General features: G+C 44.8%; 1 protein-coding gene across 1 annotated transcript; it reads right to left on the reverse strand.

Annotated features, from left to right (window-relative positions):
* Nucleotides 1–1,307: 1,307 nt before the first annotated feature.
* On the reverse strand, nt 1,308–20,287 carry BAG1 (BAG cochaperone 1). Its single transcript, XM_060301039.2, has 8 exons — nt 20,207–20,287; nt 19,563–19,827; nt 18,115–18,243; nt 16,736–16,818; nt 15,103–15,216; nt 5,114–5,221; nt 4,128–4,190; nt 1,308–3,603 (listed from the first exon to the last, which is right to left on the reverse strand). Exons 2-8 carry the CDS (start codon nt 19,597–19,599, stop codon nt 3,514–3,516), a joined length of 624 nt encoding a protein of 207 aa, XP_060157022.1. The 5' UTR covers nt 19,600–19,827; nt 20,207–20,287; the 3' UTR covers nt 1,308–3,513.
* Between the last annotated feature and the right edge of the window lie 7 nt (nt 20,288–20,294).

A 20,294-nucleotide genomic window follows, 5' to 3' on the forward strand; every position in this document is an offset into this window, starting at 1 on the left:
GTTAAGCCTGAGCAATGTGCCAGAACACCACACAGAAAGACCTAATTCCCTACTTTACAGATATGGAAACTGTGGCCCTGTCTCTGGGAAGCACCCTGAAATGTAAGTGTGGGCCCCAAAGGCCTGTCTATGGCATGTGACCCTGCTGGCATGGCCACTGCTGATTGGCCAGAAGATTATTCTCCAGATTTTTCAAATCAGAAATAAGAAAACGCACACCAATGTAAAACAATTATACTCCAATAAAGATAAGAAAGAAAGAAAGAAAGAAAGAAAGAAAGAAAGAGAGGGAGAGGGAGAGGGGGAGGGGGAGGGGGAGAGGGGGAGGGGGAGGGGGAGAGGGGGAGGGGGAGGGAGAGAGGGAGAGAGGGAGAGAGAGAGAAAGAAAGAAAGAAAGAAAGAAAGAAAGAAAGAAAGAAAGAAAGAAAGAAAGAAAGAAAGAAAGAAAGAAAAGAAAAAAGAAAGAAGGAAACAGAGGCAGTTCCTCTCTGGTAGTGACATGCAATGAGATACAGACAGAAATTTCAGGCAGCATTTGTGTTCCTGGAGCCCAACTGCCCTTGAACTTCCCAAAGTTACATGAGATAACATCCTACCAACAAATTTTCTATTTCAACAATCTCTCTGGAATAGGTTTGTGGTGTTTTCAACTAAGAGTCCTGACTACCAGATGAAGAAGGGCTTCTCAGAGGGGATAAACTTTTTTTTTTTTTTTTTTTTTTTTTGCGGTACGCGGGCCTCTCACTGTTGTGGCCTCTCCCATTGCAGAGCACAGGCTCCGGACACGCAGGCTCAGCGGCCATGGCTCACAGGCCCAGCCGCTCTGCGGCATGTGGGATCTTCCCGGACCGGGGCACAAACCTACATCCCCTGCATCGGCAGGCGGACTCTCAACCACTGCGCCACCAGGGAAGCCTGAGGGGATAAACTTTAAGCTGTGCCTCGAAGGATAAGCAGAAATAATTGACTGAACAGAAAATGTGTGGGAGAATTCTCCCAACTCTGTGAGGCTGAAGGATGTTTGTGGGATCACAGAGCCCCATTTGTTCCCCTGCGGCAGGACTGATCATGTTATGCGCAAGTGGGCAACTGAGGTGTACTCTTTCCCTGTTCATAGGCAGAGATGCCCTGTAGATGTGCAGATCTATGTGAGTGGGCCGTGTTACTACCCTGCACATGTGCTGGGCAGCCCACCCTTAAATAAGACGGTGGCTAGCAGATGCTATAAATCCCAGTGCTGACGGAGCTTCAGTGGGTGAGTGCAGCAGTGGAAATTTCACTATTAATGTGTGCGGTCAACATTCATTCATTCTCCAAATATTTATTGAGCATCTAATATAAACCAGACAATCTGCTTGAAATACACTGGTAACAAGACAAAGAAGCTCCTTAACCCAAGGAACTCACAGTCTAGCATAAAGGCAAATATTAATCAAATAATCCCATAAATAAATCATCATAGACCATGATAAACGCTGTTTATCGTAAAAAGTCATGACAAACTGTGAGAGGATATCACCTGGAGGCTTGATGTTCTCAGACAGTAGTAGGTGAGGTTTCTCCATGAAGAGACGTTTACGTTCTGAAGCATGAACAGGAGTCGCCTAGCACAGGGGTAGGGGAAGGGGAAGGATGGCGTGGAGCTGTCCAAGCAGAGGAACAGCGTCTGCAAAGACCCCAGGGCGGGAGAGGGCACAGAGCACCTGAAGGCCAGAACTAGACCAGAGTGGCTGACAGCAGAGAACAAACAGGAGAGTGGCCCGAGATGAGAAGGGAGCAGGGTATGGACCTTGGCCTCTGAGGTTTTTAAGCAGGGGACTGACATGGTAATTTGTGTACTTCATGATCACTCAGCTGCTCTGTGGAGAATGAACTGGAGAGGGCCAGAGGGGAGCTGCAGAGGCCAACATGGGAGATAAATAGAAGAAAAAGAGAAAATGAGAGGGTGTGAGCAACCCCATGTTAGTTGGGAGGCAAACTGGCAGAGATTAAGGACTTAGGCTCGGACTCAAGCTACCCAGTTTGTGTCCTGGCTTTGTCACTTACTCTGTGATTGTGAGCAAATTACATGAGCTCATCTATAAAACAGGGATAGTATCTGTCTACCTCCTAGATTGTGTAAGGATTAAATGACCAATACACCTCAAGAACTTAGAGTGGTATCTGGCACACAGGAACGTGCTGGGGCTCAAGGCCACACAGCTACTACCTAGAAACAGAGAAATACTGGACTGCTCTGATTAAAGCTGGGGGTGGACGGGCCAGGCCCCAAGCCTCGTCCACTTGTCCACCCCTAACCACCACCTTGTCCTAGTCCCACCCATGCAGCCCTAAATGCCTGGGACTTCACAGACTCCCTCTCTGCCAAAGAAGGTTGACCTCAGAGTGGCCTGTTGGAAGCCTGTCTCCTGGGCACTGTGTGAAAAAATGGGGTGATGGCCGCTGACCTGTTTAAGCATTCCAGCACACAGGGCCACTCTCAACTTTATAACATAACTAGACTAGAACCTCAGAAGGCTTTTGCTTCCCATACTTCATCTACCAAAAGGAAAAAAAAGTCTAAACACTCTTCTGCTTGCTGACGTATATATAAACTGTTTTATTTTTTAAATAACAATGAAGGGGAAAAAGGCCACAAAACAGACAAAAACAGCCTCGAAGAACTCGAAGGACATGTAGATCTCAGAAGGGTACGGTTAACAGAAATGCCTTTGAAGGAACTCCTGAGAAGTTTATGGTGGCCCTCACTACCTGCCTGCTTTATTATTCACTCTGTCTCTCTTCTCTGCCCCTCCTAAGCCATGGTTGTGACCCGGTTTTGAGCAGAGACTTAGTCAACTCTGGGCTGTAACCTCCTAGAGATCTGCTTGGGGACAAGGAAGCCCATGGATCAACCACAGGCCCCAGTCCAGGAGTGGCCCCGAGACCTCACGGCCTGTGACTGGTCAGGGTCACTGGGGGGTGAAGACAGGGTCTATGAACCCACAACCCAGCCAGCTGTTCCAGAATTAGGTCACAATGAGAGATACTTGGACTACCTGTGTGCCAAACACCTGTTCTCAGCCATTCCTAACATTCCTGACCAGATGTAGCCTCCTGGTGATTCTGGTTTACACAGATGGGACTATGGGATCATAAGGGCAAAAAGGCCTCATGTATCTGAAGACAGGATAGCTGATAAACCCAGAACTACCCCAGGACAAATGAGAGCTCTCACCAGCCCAAAGAAAGCATCCAAAGGTCAAAAAAGCTGGGAAGACTTGGGCAGAGGAGGCCCTTTCCAGACAAGGTGGGCTGCTGGACAGCACAGATATACACAGACGGAATGAGAAACTGACAGGTGCGCTAAGATTGCACAGACAAGTGTTCACTGAGAGCAGGTATAAGAGAAGGAAAACTTTCAATCAGCCAGTTGTCCCCAGCAGCCCCGGGGAAAGCACGTAACTTCTGTTCCAGAGAGTGCAGAGCTGGTGGAGCTGTTCTTCAAGGCAGCGCAGCCTTCTCCACCTCACCTCAGTCAGCCAAGGCCAAGTTAGTGGCCTGCAGTCGCTCCATCTCCTGGCAGATGCTCTGCTCCACTGTATCACATGCAGCTAGGAACGCCTACAAGGTAAATGCAGAGCAGTAAGGGCCCACTCGGGGCCAGGCACCCCTGCCAGCCCCACCTGCAAAAGGCTCTTTGCCCAGCCACTCTGGGGAACCCCTGGGCGACTGACTCAGGCTGAAACAGGTGTGCAGGGATAGAGATGGCCTGGACTCCAGAGGAAGGAGGGGGAGGTAGAGGAAGCACAGGACCAGGGCTTCTGACAGTGCTCTATGCCAACAACCCCCAAACGGTGCTGAGGACAGGAAGCCAGGCCACTGCAACTGCACGATTTCAGGGGGTCCTGTCCATCGGATCAGTATAACATGTCAGCCCTATCTGCTCTCCAGCCATCTTCCTTCTCAATTAGTTTAAATCCAAATTTAATTACAGGGACATGAAAGGAGCTCTTCTCTTAGGTTCTGGGTTCATGCTGAGATGTAACAACCAAAGAGAGGCCACACCACACTTGTACTCTACCCTACTTTGAACAGATACATGCACCAACACATTACACTTTGTGATGCCCTACCACACAACTCACCTGAATCTTTTTCACCAAACCCTTCCTTTTCATTCGACTGTCTTTGAAATTTTCTGGCAGAACCTATGGAAGAATAAGTTGACGTATAAATAATCCTCAGTGAAAATGACATAACACGTCAGAAATACCTACAGTATACCGAACAGGCCACAGGTCACTAATGTGAATGACATGCATTTTCAGGAATCACTTCCCTGGATCTGTACCCTACATGGCCCTTCCCATGGCTCTCACCCCTATACAAGCTCCCTTTGTTCTTGGTGTTGGGGCCATAGATCTATAACATGGACTTTGTCCTCTCACTGTTTCCTGTACATGGATACCGTGCCCTGGCTGGACCATGAGCTCAGGGTGGCAGGAAAAGCACAGTGCTTTTTTGCTTCTTCTTTACCACCTCCCCCCAAGAATCCCAAGCAGAGTAGTTTAGGCTAGAGATATCATTACTGTGTCATCTCTAAGAGGGAGCGTGGCATCGATGAGTCCCAACAGCCTCACAGGAGCTGGGTCTGACTGAATTCTGTACAGTTAATGAGCTCAGTGAAATGTCAGACACATGTGTTACGAAAGTTAAGCCCTGTGTTTCTCTAACCGTGAGATCATGGACCATCCCAGCTTCCTGAAGATTAGATGCTACTGGCATACATAAATAAAAATAACAGGGACTTCCCTGGCAGTCCAGTGGTTAAGATTCTGCACTCCCAATGCAGGGGCATGGGTTCAATCCCTGATCGGGGAACTAAGATCCCACATGCCGTGGCCAAAATAAATAAATAAATACATAAATAATATGACAAAAGCCCTATGTTGGTGGGACAGGAGAAATCAGGAACCATCTTACCTTTCTGTGTATTCACCAAAGACCTAGCAGTGTCTGGTACGCAATAGGTGCTCAATACCCTCAGGCAGTGAGTGCGATACTGAAAGAGTGAAACTGACTGAAAAATAGTCAAAGGAAACTAGTTCTTCTCAGCTGAATATTTACTTACTAGTGTGTCAATCTCTTCCAAGATCTTCATAAACTGCCCGACTGTGGCTATTACTCTCCTGTCGAGTTTGCAGAGAGCTTCAGCTTGCAAATCCTTGGCCAGAAAACCCTGTGGAGGAATGATGCATTATTGCAAAGGTTCCTTGAGGCTGATGGAAAACTCCAAGCCAAGGCACTGATGAAGCAGCCACACCCTGAGTCCACATTCCCCAACAGGCTGGGCCAGACCTCAGGCCTGCAACTTCACCTCTTAGGAAAAACAGAAAAGCTGGCCCTGGGCCACTCCAAGCACTGTAGTAGGCTGCAGGCCATTACATGGTCTATCTTACACGGTCCACTGGGGTCACAAATGCCTGTGGAGGCCTGGCTCTGGTGAAGCCCCCAGTCACTAGTGTATACCTGCACACGAGAAGCAGACATTAAGAGCACAGGGTTTAGAGTTTGATAGGCCTGGGCTTCAACTCTGACTGCACTGTACTGGCTTGTGACCTTGAGCAAGTTCTTTACCTATCTGTGCCTCGGTGTTCTCATCTTTAAAATGGAGATCATGATACCCACACCCCAGAGGGTTACCATGAGGATAAAGAGAAATAATGTAGACCTTTAATAGAATTCCTGACACAGATGTATGTATGCTAACAAATGGCAGCACTTACATTATTTTTATTAAATTGTCTCTCTGTTTATTCACAATGCTTGGCCTAATGACCAGTTAGCTGGTGACAACAGGTGGACAGCAGGTATCTCTGAGGAAATAAAAGCCATAGGCTACAGATGCAGATTTGACAACATGTAGTATATATTAGCTGGCAATTCCAACTTAAAGAATTTATCCTACCAAAAAAATCGGAAATGGTCAAAAAAGATTTATGTCCGAGGACGTTCAAAGAAGCATTATGGCTTCAAGATGGCGGAGGAGTAAGACGTGGAGATCACAAATACATCAGAAATACATCTACATGTGGAACAACTCCTACAGAACACCTACTGAACGCTGGCAGAAGACCTCAGACTTCCCAAAAGGCAAGAAACTCCCCACGTACCTGGGTAGGGCAAAAGAAAAAAGAAAAAACAGAGACAAAAGAATAGGGACGGGACCTGCACCAGTGGGAGGGAGCTGTGAAGGAGGAAAGGTTTCCACACACTAGGAAGCCCCTTCACTGGCGGAGATGGGGGATGGTGGGGAGGGGAAGCTTCAGAGCCACGGAGGAGAGCGCAGCAACAGGGGTGCAGAGGGCAAAGCGGAGAGATTTCTGCATAGAGGATCGGTGCTGACCAGCACTCACCAGCCCGAGAGGCTTGTCTGCTCACCCTCCAGGGTGGGCGGAGGCTGGGAGCTGAGGCTTGGGCTTTGGAGGTCAGATCCCAGGGAGAGGACTGGGGTTGGCTGCGTGAACACAGCCTGAAGGGGGCTAGTGCGCCCCAGCTAGCCGGGAGGGAGTCCGGGAGAAGTCTGGACATGCCTAAGAGTAAGGAGACCGTTGTTTCGGGGGTGCGCAAGGAGAGGGGATTCAGAGCACCGCGTAAACGAGCTCCAGAGACAGGCGTGAGCCGCGGCTATCAGCGCGCACCCCAGAGATGGGCATGAAACGCTAAAGCTACTGCTGCAGCCACCAAGAAGCCTGTGTGCAAGCACAGGTCACTATCCACACCTCCCTTCCGGGGAGCCTGTGCCGCCCGCCACTGCCAGGGTCCCGGGATCCAGGGACAACTTCCCCGGGAGAACGCACAGCGCGCCTCAGGCTGGTGCAACATCACTCTGGCCTCTGACGCCGCAGGCTCGCCCCGCATCCGTACCCCTCCCTCCCCCCGTCCTGAGTGAGCCAGAGCCCACTAATCAGCTTCTCCTTTAACCCCGTCCTGTCTGAGCGAAGAACAGACGCCCTCCAGCGACCTACACGCAGAGGCGGGGCCAAATCCAAAGCTGAACCCCAGGAGCTGTGCGAACAAAGAAGAGAAAGGGAACTCTCTCCCAGCAGCCTCAGGAGCAGCGGACTAAATCTCCACAATCAACCTCATGACCCTGCATCTGTGGAATACCTGAATAGACAACGAATCATCCCAAAATTGAGGCGGTCGACTTTGGGAGCAACTGTAGACTTGGGGTTTGCTGTCTGCATTTAATTTGTTCCTGGTTTTATGTTTATCTTAGTTTAGTATTTAGAGTTTATTATCATTGGTAGATTTGTTTATTGATTTGGTTGCTTTCTTCTTCCTTTTTTTTTTCTTTTTTTAAAATATATAGATACATTTTTTTTCCTTTTTCTCTTTTTGTGAGTGTGTATGTGTATGCTTCTGTGTGTGATTTTGTCTGTATAGCTTTGCTTTTACCATTTGTCCTAGGGTTCTAGCTGTCCATTTTGTTTTTTTGTATAGTTTTTAGCACTTGTTATCACTGGTGGATTTGTTTTTTGGTTTGGTTGCTCTCTTCTTTCTTTCCTTCTTTCTTCTCTCTCTCTTTTTTTTTTACTACTTTTTAATTTTTAATAATTATTTTTTATTTTAATAACTTTCTTTTCTTTCCTTCCTTTCTTTTTTTTTTTCTCCCTTTTCTTCTGAGCCATGTGGCTGACAGGGTCTTGGTGCTCCGGTCGGGTGTTAGGCCTCTGCCTCTGAGGTGGGAGAGCCAAGTTCAGGACACTGGTGCACCAGAGACCTCCCGGCTCCTTGTAATATCAAATGGTGAAAGCTTTCCCAGAGATCTCCATCTCAACACTAAGACCCAGCTCCGCTCAATGACCAGCAAGCTACAGTGCTGAACACCCTATGCCAAACAACTAGCAAGACAGGAACACAACCCCATCCATTAGCAGAGAGTCTGCATAAAATCATAATAAGGTCACAGACACCCCAAAACACGGTCTTGCCCACCAGAAAGACAAGATCCAGCCTCGTCCACTAGAACACAGGCACTAGTCCCCTCCACCAGGAAGCCCACACAACCCACTGAACCAACCTTAGCCACTGGGGGCAGACACCAAAAACAGCGGGAACTATGAACCTGAAGCCTGCGAAAAGGAGACCCCAAACACAGTAAGTTAAGCAAAATGAGAAGACAAAGAAACACACAGCAGATGAAGAAGCAAGGTAAAAACCCATCAGACCAAACAAATGAAGAGGAAATAGGCAGTCTACCTGAAAAAGAATTCAGAGAAATGATAGTAAAGATGATCCAAAATCTTGGGGATAGGATGGAGAAAATACAAGAAACGTTTAACAAGGACTAGGAGACCTAAACAGCAAACAAACAATGATGAACAACACAATAAATGAAATTTAAGATTCTCTAGAAGGAATCAATAGCAGAATAACTGAGGCAGAAGAATGGATAAGTGACCTGGAAGATAAAATAGTGGAAATAACTACCTCAGAGCAGAATAAAGAAAAAAGAATGAAAAGAATTGAGGACAGGGCTTCCCTGGTGGCACAGTGGTTGAGAGTCCGCCTGCCGATGCAGCGGGCACTGGTTCGTGCCCCGGTCTGGGAAGACCCCACATGCCACGGAGCGGCTGGGCCTGTGAGCCATGGCTGCTAAGCCTGCGCGAACGGAGCGTGTGCTCCGCAACGGGAGAGGCCACAACAGTGAGAGGGGCCCGCGTACCACAAAAAAGAAAGGAAAAAAAAGAACTGAGGACAGGCTTAGAGACCTCTGGGACAATATTAAATGCACCAACAGGGCTTCCCTGATGGCGCAGTGGTTAAGAATCTGCCTGCCAGTGCAGGGGTCATGGGTTCGAGCCCTAGTTGGGGAAGATCCCACATGCCATGGAGCAACTATGCCTGTGTGCCACAACTACTGAGCCTGTGCTCTAGAGCCCACAAGCCACGACTGCTGAGCCTGTGTGCCACAACTACTGAAGCCCGTGCGCCTAGAGCCAGTGCTCTGCAGCAAGAGAAGCCACTGCCATAAGAAGCCTACGCACTGCAACGAAGAGTAGCTCCCGCTCGCAGCAACTAGAGAAAGCCCGCGCACAGCAACGAACACACAACACAGCCAAACATAAAAAAATTAATTAATTAAAAAAAAAAACGCACCAACATTTGAATTATAGGGGTCCCAGAAGAAGAAGAGAAAAAGAAAGGGACTGAAAAAATATTTGAAGAGATTATAGTTGAAAACTTCCCTAATACGGGAAAGGAAATAGTCAAGTCCAGGAAGTGCAAAGAGTCCCATACAGAATAAACCCAAGGAGAAACATGCCAAGACACACATTAATCAAACTACCAAAATTAAACACAAAGGAAAACTATTAAAAGCAGGGAAAAACAACAAATAACATACAAGGGAATCCCCATAAGGTTAACAGCTGATCTTTCAGCAGAAACTCTACAAACTAGAAGGGAATGGCAGGACATATTTAAAGTGATGAAAGGGAAAAACCTACAACCAAGATTGCTCTACCCAGGAAGGATCTCATTCAGATTTGATGGAGAAATTAAAACCTTTACAGACAAGCAAAAGCTAAGAGAATTCAGCACCACCAAACCAGGTTTACAACAAATGCTAAAGGAACTTCTCTAAGCAGGAAACACAAGAGAAGGAGAAGACCTACAATAACAAACCCAAAACAATTAAGAAAATGGTAATAGGAACAAACATATCGATAATTACCTTAAATGTAAATGGATTAAATGCTCCAACCAAAAGACACAGACTGGCTGAATGGATACAAAAACAAGACCCATATATATGCTGTCTACAAGAGACCCACTTCAGACCTAGGGACACATACAGACTGAAAGTGAGGGGATGGAAAATGATATTCCATGCAAATGAAAATCAAAAGAAAGCTGGAGTAGCAAGTCTCATATCAGATAAAACAGACGTTAAAATAAAGACTATTATAAGAGACAAGGACACTACGTAATCATCAAGGGATCAATCCAAGAAGAAGATATAACAATTGTAAATATTTATGCACCCAACATAGGAGCACCTCAGTACATAAGGCAAATGCTAACAGCCATAAAAGGGGAAATTGACAGCAACACAATCACAGTAGGGGACTTTAACACCACACTTACACAAATGGACAGATCATCCAAACAGAAAACAAATAAGGAAACACAAGCTTTAGATGATACATTAAACAAGATGGACTTAATTGATATTTATAGGACATTCCATCCAAAAACAAAAGAATACACTTTCTTCTCAAGTGCTCATGGAACATTCTCCAGGATAGATCATATCTTGGGTCACAAATCAAGCCTTGGTAAATTTAAGAAAATTGAAATCATATCAAGTGTCTTTTCCAACCACAAAGCTATGAGACTAGATAACAATTACAGGAAAAAAAAATCTGTAAAAAATACAAGCATATGGAGACTAAACAATACACTACTTAATAACCAAGAGATCACTGAAGAAATCAAAGAGGAAATCAAAAAATACCTAGAAACAAATGACAATGAAAACACGACTATCCCAAACCTATGGAATGCAGCAAAAGCAGTTCTAAGAGGGAAGTTTACAGCAATACAATCCTACCTCAAGAAAAAAGAAACATCTCAAATAAACAACCTAACCTTACACCTAAAGTAATTAGAGAAAGAAGAACGAAAAAACTCCCGAAGTTAGCAGAAGGAAAGAAATCATAAAGATCACAACAGAAATAAATGAAAAAGAAATGAAGGAAACAATGGCAAACATCAATAAAATTAAAAGCTGGTTGTTTGAGAAGATAAACAAAATTGAAAAACCATTAGCCAGACTCAACAAGAACAAAAGGGAGAACACTCAAATCAATAGAATTAGAAATGAAAAGGGAGAAGTAACAACTGACACTGCAGAAATACAAAGGATCATGAGAGATTACTACAAGCAACTCTATGCCAATAAAATGGACAAGCTGGAAGAAATGGACAAATTCTTAGAAAAGCACAACCTTCTGAGACTGATCCAGGAAGAAATAGAAAATATAAACAGACCATTCACAAGCACTGAAATTGAGACTGTGATTAAAAATCTTCCAACAAACAAAAGCCCAGGACCAGATGGCTTCACAGGTGAATTCTATCAAACATTTAGAGAAAAGCTAACACCTGTGCTTCTCAAACTCTTCCAAAATATAGCAGAGGGAGGAACACTCCGAAACTCATTCTATGAGGCCCCCATCACCCTGATACCAAAATGAGACAAAGATGTCACAAAGAAAGAAAACTACAGGCCAATATCACTGATGAACATAGATGCAAAAATCCTCAACAAAATACTAGCAAACAAAATCCAATAACACATGAAAAGGATCATACACCATGATCAAGTGGGGTTTATCCCAGGAATGCAAGGATTCTTCAATATACACAAATCAATTAATGTGATATACCATATTAACAAATTGAAGGATAAAAACCATATGATCATCTCAATAGATGAAGAAAAAGCTTTTGACAAACTTCAACACCCATTTATGATAAAAACCCTCCAGAAAGAAGGCATAGAGGGAACTTACCTCAACATAATAAAGGCCATATATGACAAACCCACAACCAACATCGTTCTCAATGGTGAAAAACTGAAACCATTTCCGCTAAGATCAGGAACAAGACAAGGTTGCCCACTCTCACCACCTTTCTTCAACATAATTTTGGAAGTTTTAGCCACAGTAATGAGAGAAGAAAAGGAAATAAAAGGAATCCAAATTGCAAAGGAAGAAGTAAAGCTGTCACTGTTTGGAGATGACATGATACCGTACGTAGAAAATCCTAAAGATGCTACCAGAAAACTGCTAGAGATAATCAATGAATTTGGTAAAGTAGCAGGATACAAAATTAATGCACAGAACTCTCTTGCATTCCTACACACTAATGATGAAAAATGTGAAAGAGAAATTGAGGAAAAACGTCCATTTACCATTGCACCAAAAAGAATAAAATACCTAAGAATAAACCTACCTAAGGAGACAAAAGACCTGTATGCAGAAAACTATAAGACACTGATGAAGTAAATTAGAGATGATACGAAGAGATGGAGAGATATACCATGTTCTTGGATTGGAAGAATCAATATTGTGAAAATGACTATACTACCCAAAGCAATCTACAGATTCAACACAATCCCTATCAAACTACCAACGGCACTTTTCACAGAACTAGAACAAAAAGTTTCACAATTTGTATGGAAACACAAAAGACCCCGAATAGCCAAAGCAATCTTGAGAAAGAAAAACGGAGCTGGAGGAATCAGGCTCCCGGACTTCAGACTATACTACAAAGCTACAGTAATCAAGACAGTATGGTACTGGCACAAAAACAGAAATACAGATCAATGGAACAGGATAGAAAGCCCAGAGATAAACCCATGCACGTATGGTTACCTTATCTTTGATAAAGGAGGCAAGAATATACAATGGAGAAAATACAGCCTCTTTGATAAGTGGTGCTGGGAAAACCGGACAGGTACATGTAAAAGAATGAAATTAGAACACTCCCTAACACCATACACAAAAATAAACTCAAATGGATTAAAGACCTAAATGTAAGGCCAGACACTATCAAACTCTTAGAGGGAAACATAGGCAGAACACTCTATGATATAAATCACAGCAAGATCCTTTTTGACCCACCTCCTAGCGAAATGGAAATAAAAACAAAAATAAACAAATGGGACCTAATGAAACTTAAAAGCTTTTGCACAGCAAAGGAAACCATAAACAAGACGAAAAGACAACCCTCAGAATGGGAGAAAATATTTGCAAATGAAGCAACTGACAAAGGATTGATCCCCAAAATTTACAAGCAGCTCATGTAGCTCAATATCAAAAAAACAAACAACCCAACCCAAAAATGGGCAGAAGACCTAAATAGACATTTCTCCAAAGAAGATATACAGATTGCCAACAAACACATGAAAGGATGCTCAACATCACTAATCATTAGAGAAATGCAAATCAAAACTACAATGAGGGGGCATCCCTGGTGGTGCAGTGGTTGAGAGGCCACCTGCCGATGCAGAGGACGCGGGTTCGTGACCTGGTCCGGGAAGATCCCACATGCTGCGGAGTGGCTGGGCCAGTGAGCCATGGCCGCTAAGCCTGCGTGTCCAGAGCCTGTGCTCCGCAACGGGAGAGGCCACAACAGTGAGAGGCCCGCGTACCGCAAAAAAAAAAAAAAAAAAAATCTACAAACAATAAATGCTGGAGAGGGTGTGGAGAAAAGGGAACCCTCTTGCACTGTTGGTGGGAAGGTAAATTGATAGAGCCACTATGGAGAACAGTATGGAGGTTCCTTAAAAAACTAAAAATAGAACTACCATAGGAGCCAGTAATCCCACTACTGGGCATGTACCCTGAGAAAACCAGAATTCAAAAAGAGTCATATACCACAATATTTACTGCAGCTCTATGTACAATAGCCAGGACATGGAAGCAACCTAAGTGTCCATCGACAGATGAATGGATAAAGAAGATGTGGCACATATATACAATGGAATATTACTCAGCCATAAAAAGTAAATAAATCGAGTTATTTGTAGTGAGTTGGATGGACCTAGAGTCTGTCATACAGAGTGAAGTCAGAATGAGAAAAAGAAATACCATATGCTAAAACATATACATATATGGAATCTAAAAAAAAAAAAGATGGCTCTGAAGAACCTAGGGGCAGGACAGGAATAAAGATGCAGATGTAGAGAATGGACTTGAGGACATGGGGAAGGGGAAGGTTAAGCTGGGACGAAGTGGCATGGACTTATATATACTACCAAATGTAAAATAGATAGCTAGTGGGAAGCAGCCGCATAGCACAGGGAGATCAGCTCGGTGCTTTGTGACCACCCAGAGGGGTGGGGTAGGGAAGGTGGGAGGGAGACAGAGGAGGGAGGAGATACGGGGATATGGGTATATGTATAGCTTATTCACTTTGTTATAAAGCAGAAACTAGCACACCACTGTAAAGCAATTATACTCCAATAAAGATGTTAAAAAAAAAAGGAAGCACTATACATAATGGTAAAATAACATTAGGTGATGAATAATAGAGAATTGGTTAGGTAAACCATGATCCATTCATATGATGAAATAAATACTATGGAAGTTTTGAAAAGTATGACCTTTTTTTTTCCAGTCAAAACATTTTTTCTTTATTTAGGTATAGTTGATTTACAATACTGTGTTCGTTTCAGGTATACAGCAAAGTGATTTGGTTACATATGATCATTTTTAATGACATGGGAAAATGTTCAATTTTTTAAACCAATAAAGGAACAATTTACAAACAAAGTGTACCTAACATTATACCAATTTTTTTAAGATGAAAAAATAGATTCCAGTTTTTAGTAATGATTATCTTTGAGTTGGGGGTCTTACAGGTAATTATTATTTTTCATATTAGTGCCCATGTTTTCTTAAAAGCTATGTACAATCAGCATGTATTACTTTTGTAATTAAAACACAAACATACATCTATAAATGTTATAAAATGAAGGGATCATAAATAAGTATGTGCTTTGGGGCTGTGTCTCATCCTCATTTGGTTTCAGTACTCCACCTCTAATACTATAAGGAATTGAATAGGATGACCCCTATGCCCACCCCAAGATCATGGTCAACTTGGACCTTCTATGAATCCACACAATGTTCTTTGCCTTGCCAAATACATTATAGCTGACTAGACTGAGAGAAGCTACTTATTCTATTTTAGACACATGATCCTAGCACAGCAGGTGTTCTCCTAGGAGCACAAATGGATGCTGGCTGGGGTTTGGAAATAACAGTGTTGATAACACTTACAAAGCACTTAGTATATGTCAGGCTCAAATTATGTAATTTAATCCCCACAACAGCCCTAAGAGGGAGGTACCATCATTACTCCCTTTTTACAGATGAGGAACCTGAGACAAAGGCAAACTTGCCCACAGTAACAGAAAGGATAGAGCCAGGGTCTGAACCCAGGGAGTCTGACAACAAAGTCCGCCCTTGTAACCACATATTTGTATCTCCAGAGAATTCTCATAGAAGGCAGAACGACAAAGTCCACGGAGAGGGTTACCTGCTGGATTCCAGTAAGCTCTTTACTCAACTCTTCCAGTTGGTCAGCTATCTTCTCCACAGACTTCTCCAAATCTTTCAACTTCTTTATTTCAACTTCTTCCTCTGGACTGTTCTAAAATGTTTAAGAATAAAATGAAGTCAAGAATTTTTTTTCTGTCAGGAAAAAAAAATCTGACCACAATTGGGTTAAACCACTGACCTAGAAAAAATCGTCTTAACTCTGTTGCTTCTTAGAAGGCAAGCTGGAGGCTTATACATGAAGGTTTTCTATCTACAAAGACTCTAGACTAGATAGAGAGAAGGTATCAGGTACACATTCTGGCAAGAGAGCCCTGACGGCTTGGGTTCAGAGAACAAAGCTGATCCATGTGCCAGATTCAACCTCAGCCTGGGGCTGATTACCAACAGATTCCAGACTGAAGCCTGGAGTGTTAACAAGTTACAGTGAATGCCTGTGAGGAGTCCAGAACGGTGAGACAGGTGGAATTCTACCCTTCCTTTAAATGGAATTCCTGAGCTCTCTCATTCAATATGAGGATGATGATGAATACTTTTACTGAGCATCCCCTGTATGCCAGGTTTCATCCTAAGCACTTCACCTGTATTACTGTTTAAGCCTTACCACAATCCAGTGAAGGAGGTACTGTTTCAGATGATGAAATTGAGGTTACTGTAAAGTAACTTAAGGTTACACAGCCCAAAATAGGTAGAAGAGACTTAAATTGGACTTGGCTCCACATACTCCAGGACAGCTCCAACTGAGGGTCCTAAAGCTTCTTCAAACTCAACTCTTGGGTTCTGCTCATTGCCCATCACCATTCTCCCTGACCCTTGAGCAAGAAATCTCTAGATTATTTCCCCTTCTCTCACCTTAATTGGTAGCCAGCAGCTTCCTGCTTTTACACTACCCTAAATTGTTCACATTCTTCTTTGTGGCCAAATCCTGAGTGCCAGTCTCCTGGCAGTTCCAAGTCTGGAGTAGACTTTCCGTGCCTCCACTTTGCTAATCTCTGCCCTCTCTCCGCTCTGAATCAGCCACCTCACTCGAAGTAAGGGAACTTCACAGGACCAACAATTCCACTGTGTCACAATGCAGGGCTGGCTATGGCCCTCTCTCATCACCCCAGGGCCTACTTTTCTCACCAACTGGCTTTTTCTCCATCACCTCTTTAGTCTGAACCTTTCTTTCCAGCCAAAGAGGGTTTATCCTTATGTGAGATTTTGGTAAAAAGAATGGTTAAAGGAAGAGAGGCTCCTGAAGTTTGCAGAGTACTTATTTTTAAAATCTACAGGTTTATTCTAACAAAAACGCTCTCTTGCAAATCCCCCTCCAAGTGAGTAGGGACTGCCTCAGGCACTATTTTAACCAGACTGATTCCACCACCAACACAAAAGCCACATTACTGAGGCAGCATAACCACTCCTAATTCCCAGAGTGAAAGCCCTAAACAACAGGAGCTGGAGGGTGTGAGAACTGGTGACTCCAGGGAACAAAGAGACTACATTTGTTTAGAGAGCGCTACTTCACCAGTGCCAACCTTGGCTCCCCGACTTGGCCTTCTAAACAGAAACATGCATAAAAGACCTTCGTCATTTGATTCTGAGGTATTCTGGTGGAAAAAGCAACTTACCTTTTTCCCAATTAACATGACCCGGCAACCATTTTGTATTCCAAGTGCTGACAATGGCGTCTCCATTTCTTTCAGAGATTTTCCTGAACAAAGAAGAAAGTGATGTCAGGTTGCAACAATTGCACAACAGTGAAAACAGATTTCAGCAAGGGTACAGGAAGTAGTGTGTTCACTAATAAGAAGAGGATGAATTGGTATAAGCTTTTTAGAAGGTTTCTTGACCCAGTAACTTCATTTTAGATATTTACCCTAACACATAACTGGACATGTGCCTACACAATAACTGTTATACAATAACTATTATTCATAATAATGAGAAACTGGAAAGAGCCCAAAATTCAGGAATAGGGGACTGATTAACTATACATCAGTACAACAGAAGACTTTGTAGGCATCAAAGCTCATTTTTTTCAGGAAACTTCAATGCCATAATACATGTTGATGACCCAGTGTTATAAGAAGATCACTAGAAATGATCCTAGTTTTGTCAACTAAAAAAAAAAGCCACAAATGAGAACCCACACTTTGGGATGCCAGGACAAACAAACAAAAAGAGGCTGGACGGAAATATATTGAATTGTTATGAGGGGTTTTATCCAGGAGAACATTTTCTTTTTTGTGCTTTCCTCTATTTTCAAACATGGATTTCTATTGCCTTTATAATTCTAAAATGAAACGTTTTTAAAAAGAAAAGACAAGGAGCTGTACTATGAAGTACAAATATAAATGCTTCCCATCACTAAATTTTTTATGACTGGCACCAAATGGGATACATTTAGCCTCATCAGATACCAGAATAATGGGTTCCCATGGGAATGGGAAGACCAGAGAATGGGGATGGGAGTGGGTGTGTCCTGACAGAAATCAGCATCATCCACTGGGCCTGCCACATCCAGGCCCTGGTAAGTTTGTTCAATACCTTCTCTGTGCCAGCACTATGCCAAGCATTGGACACATAGCAGCACCTCTGCCCTTGTGGAGTTTGTTATTGTATTAGAGAAATCAGATGTTCAGTGACTATGAAGACAATTATTTAATAGGAATTTCAGTACAAGTTATGCAAAAGTGGTAGGGAGTGCCATCTGAACACAATGGGAAGAGGATCTAACTTGGCCAGGGAAGACTGCCCATGTGCTTCATCAAAAATGGTAATATTTCTGTCACCTTCGTGTGACTTCAACTCTAATACCTGTTCAAATGTTTGCAAGTGTCCAGTGCATAGTAGGTCCTCAATACATATTTGTTGAAGTGATGAATAAATTAACAAGCAAATAAGAATTGTCCTAGTTTCGAAACTGAGAGTTTCTATTATTAAAGTTAAGCGGTTTTAAATAGGCCTTTTAGCAATGAGGGCTCAAAGCTGGAAGAGAAATACCTACCCTTAAATATGAGTTTCTGAAAAGGCAGCGGGACCCCTGTGGCCTCTTCAACAACCTGGGCCAGGTCTTGGACAATTGGTTCACTACAGCCTTCTTGCGGGATAACTTGAAGATCGTGCTTCTCATTGCCTGGGGAGAGAGAAAAGTGTTGAAGAAAACTCTTTCACACAAACCAATATAGGCTGACACTTTATTTACCCAGCCTTCAAGGCCTGCTCAAGGAGTTTTGTTTCCTTTATTATAGTAACTAACAATATCAGTGATATCAGCTAACATTTTAAGCACTTAACATGCATAAGGGGCTGACTAGGCTCATTTCCTGCATGATCTTATTTAATTCTCAGAACAACCCCATGAAGTAGGTACTACCTATTATTCCCCATTTCACAGATAAGCAAACTATGAGTTCAGTCCAATTAAGACCTGCCTAATGAGACCCAACTCTAGAATTAGAACTTGACCTCAGATCTATCTGATTTCAAAGTCCGTGCCTTTCTTCACAAGCCATCTGCATCCTGTGGCCTGACTGTCCTCTACTCTGTGTTGTACTGGGCAAGGTACTATTTTTGTCTCCTTTGCTGTAATGGGCAAGGAAATGTTTTTCCTCCAGGTCTCTCCCACTGGGGACACCTCGGCACATACATGGTTGGTGCCCAGTGAATAGACAAATGAATAAACTCAAACAGCAGAAATTCCTTTTCGAAGCAGAGGTGCTAATTCTTTTCTGGGTATGTGGACAATAAGGAGGTAGCCTGTGCCGGTGCATCATGCCAAGCCTTAAGCCTACTCAACAGCCACATGTAGTGAGTGGGACAGGTGTTACCAACTCTGCTTCTATGTGAAGTAGAAAGCAGCTGCCTAGAAAGGAGACATCCCAAGGTCACTTAAACCTGAATTATCTAGAATCCTGGTCACCAGATTCCGAGGCCCTGGGGTCTCCCCTAATTGGTCCTGAGGAAACCTCATGGACTCAGCTATCTGGAGAACTCGACACAGAACTTTGTCTAGTTCTGTGTCAACTCCAAAAGTAGGCAGACCCAAAGGGTGCCCAGAGTGTACGCTTGAACCCAGGGCTCACTCAAAAAGCAGACAAGAGTTCAGACTCTCGCACACACGTAGGTGTCCAGACACACAACAGTCATACACAACATGGCTAAAAAGAGCCAGGCACAAAGACCCACAATAACTACGCAGGCACACACTAACACATACAACCAGGACCACGATGTGAAGCACGGACATCGAGGATCTAACAAATGGCCTGAGACAAAACACACCAGCCACATGCAAAGGTGTGCTGAACAGAAGATCAGTACAAAAGCCGGCCCCACGGACACAAACCAGATCCCACGCTTCCGGACGCCAGAAGAACACAAGGACACACGCTTCGGGAGGGCACGTGGCCAAACCCACAGACCCCCGCCAGACTTTTCGCAGCCCGCGCTCACTGTGGGTGACGGTTACGCTGAGCCCGGCTGCCGCCATTTCCTCGCTCCGGGCCACCTCTTCACTTAGGGCCACCTCTTCGCTTCCGACCGCCTCTTCGCTCCGGGACCCCTCTTCGCTCCGGGTCACCTCTTCGCTCCGGGTCACCTCTTCGCTCCGGGCCGAGCGAGGCCGTGCTTTCTTCTTCACCCGCGGCCTGCGAACGCAGGCGGCGGCGCCCCTGGTGGATCCGGCACGCCCTCTGGTCACACTCCGGACGGCTGATCGCTGGGAGGGAGGCGGACCGCGCTCGGCTGGGGGCACCGACTGGCGCGGCTCCCGGCCCAGCCGAGGGGCGCGCCGCCGGGGGCCCAGCCGCTCCCTGTCGCCTCGCGATCTCCGAGCGCCGTCGCGCTCCGCCAGACCCGCGCTAGTAGCCCACCCAGCGGTGGAGGCTGAGCGCGTCGCCCCGCGACCCCGCCCGGCTACTTCCACGCTCCGCCCGGGCCTGCCGGCCCCGCCCCTCGGAGCAGCCCTGCTCCCGCCAGGCTCTATTCCGCTACCGCCGCCCCGGGCCCCACCCACTCAGACGAGGCCCCGCCCGGCTTATGAGGCCACGCCCACGCCCGCCACCGAGGCCACGCCCCCTGCTGACTAGGTCTATCACCTCCAACCTCCTGCAGTTCTTCCCCGGAAGACCGAGCTGAAAATCCGGAAAAAGGATCGGTAAACGCCAATAGGCACATTGCGCTTGC

Source organism: Globicephala melas, chromosome 6 (genome assembly GCF_963455315.2).
Source record: "Globicephala melas chromosome 6, mGloMel1.2, whole genome shotgun sequence".
Classification (NCBI taxonomy): Eukaryota; Metazoa; Chordata; class Mammalia; order Artiodactyla; family Delphinidae; genus Globicephala; species Globicephala melas.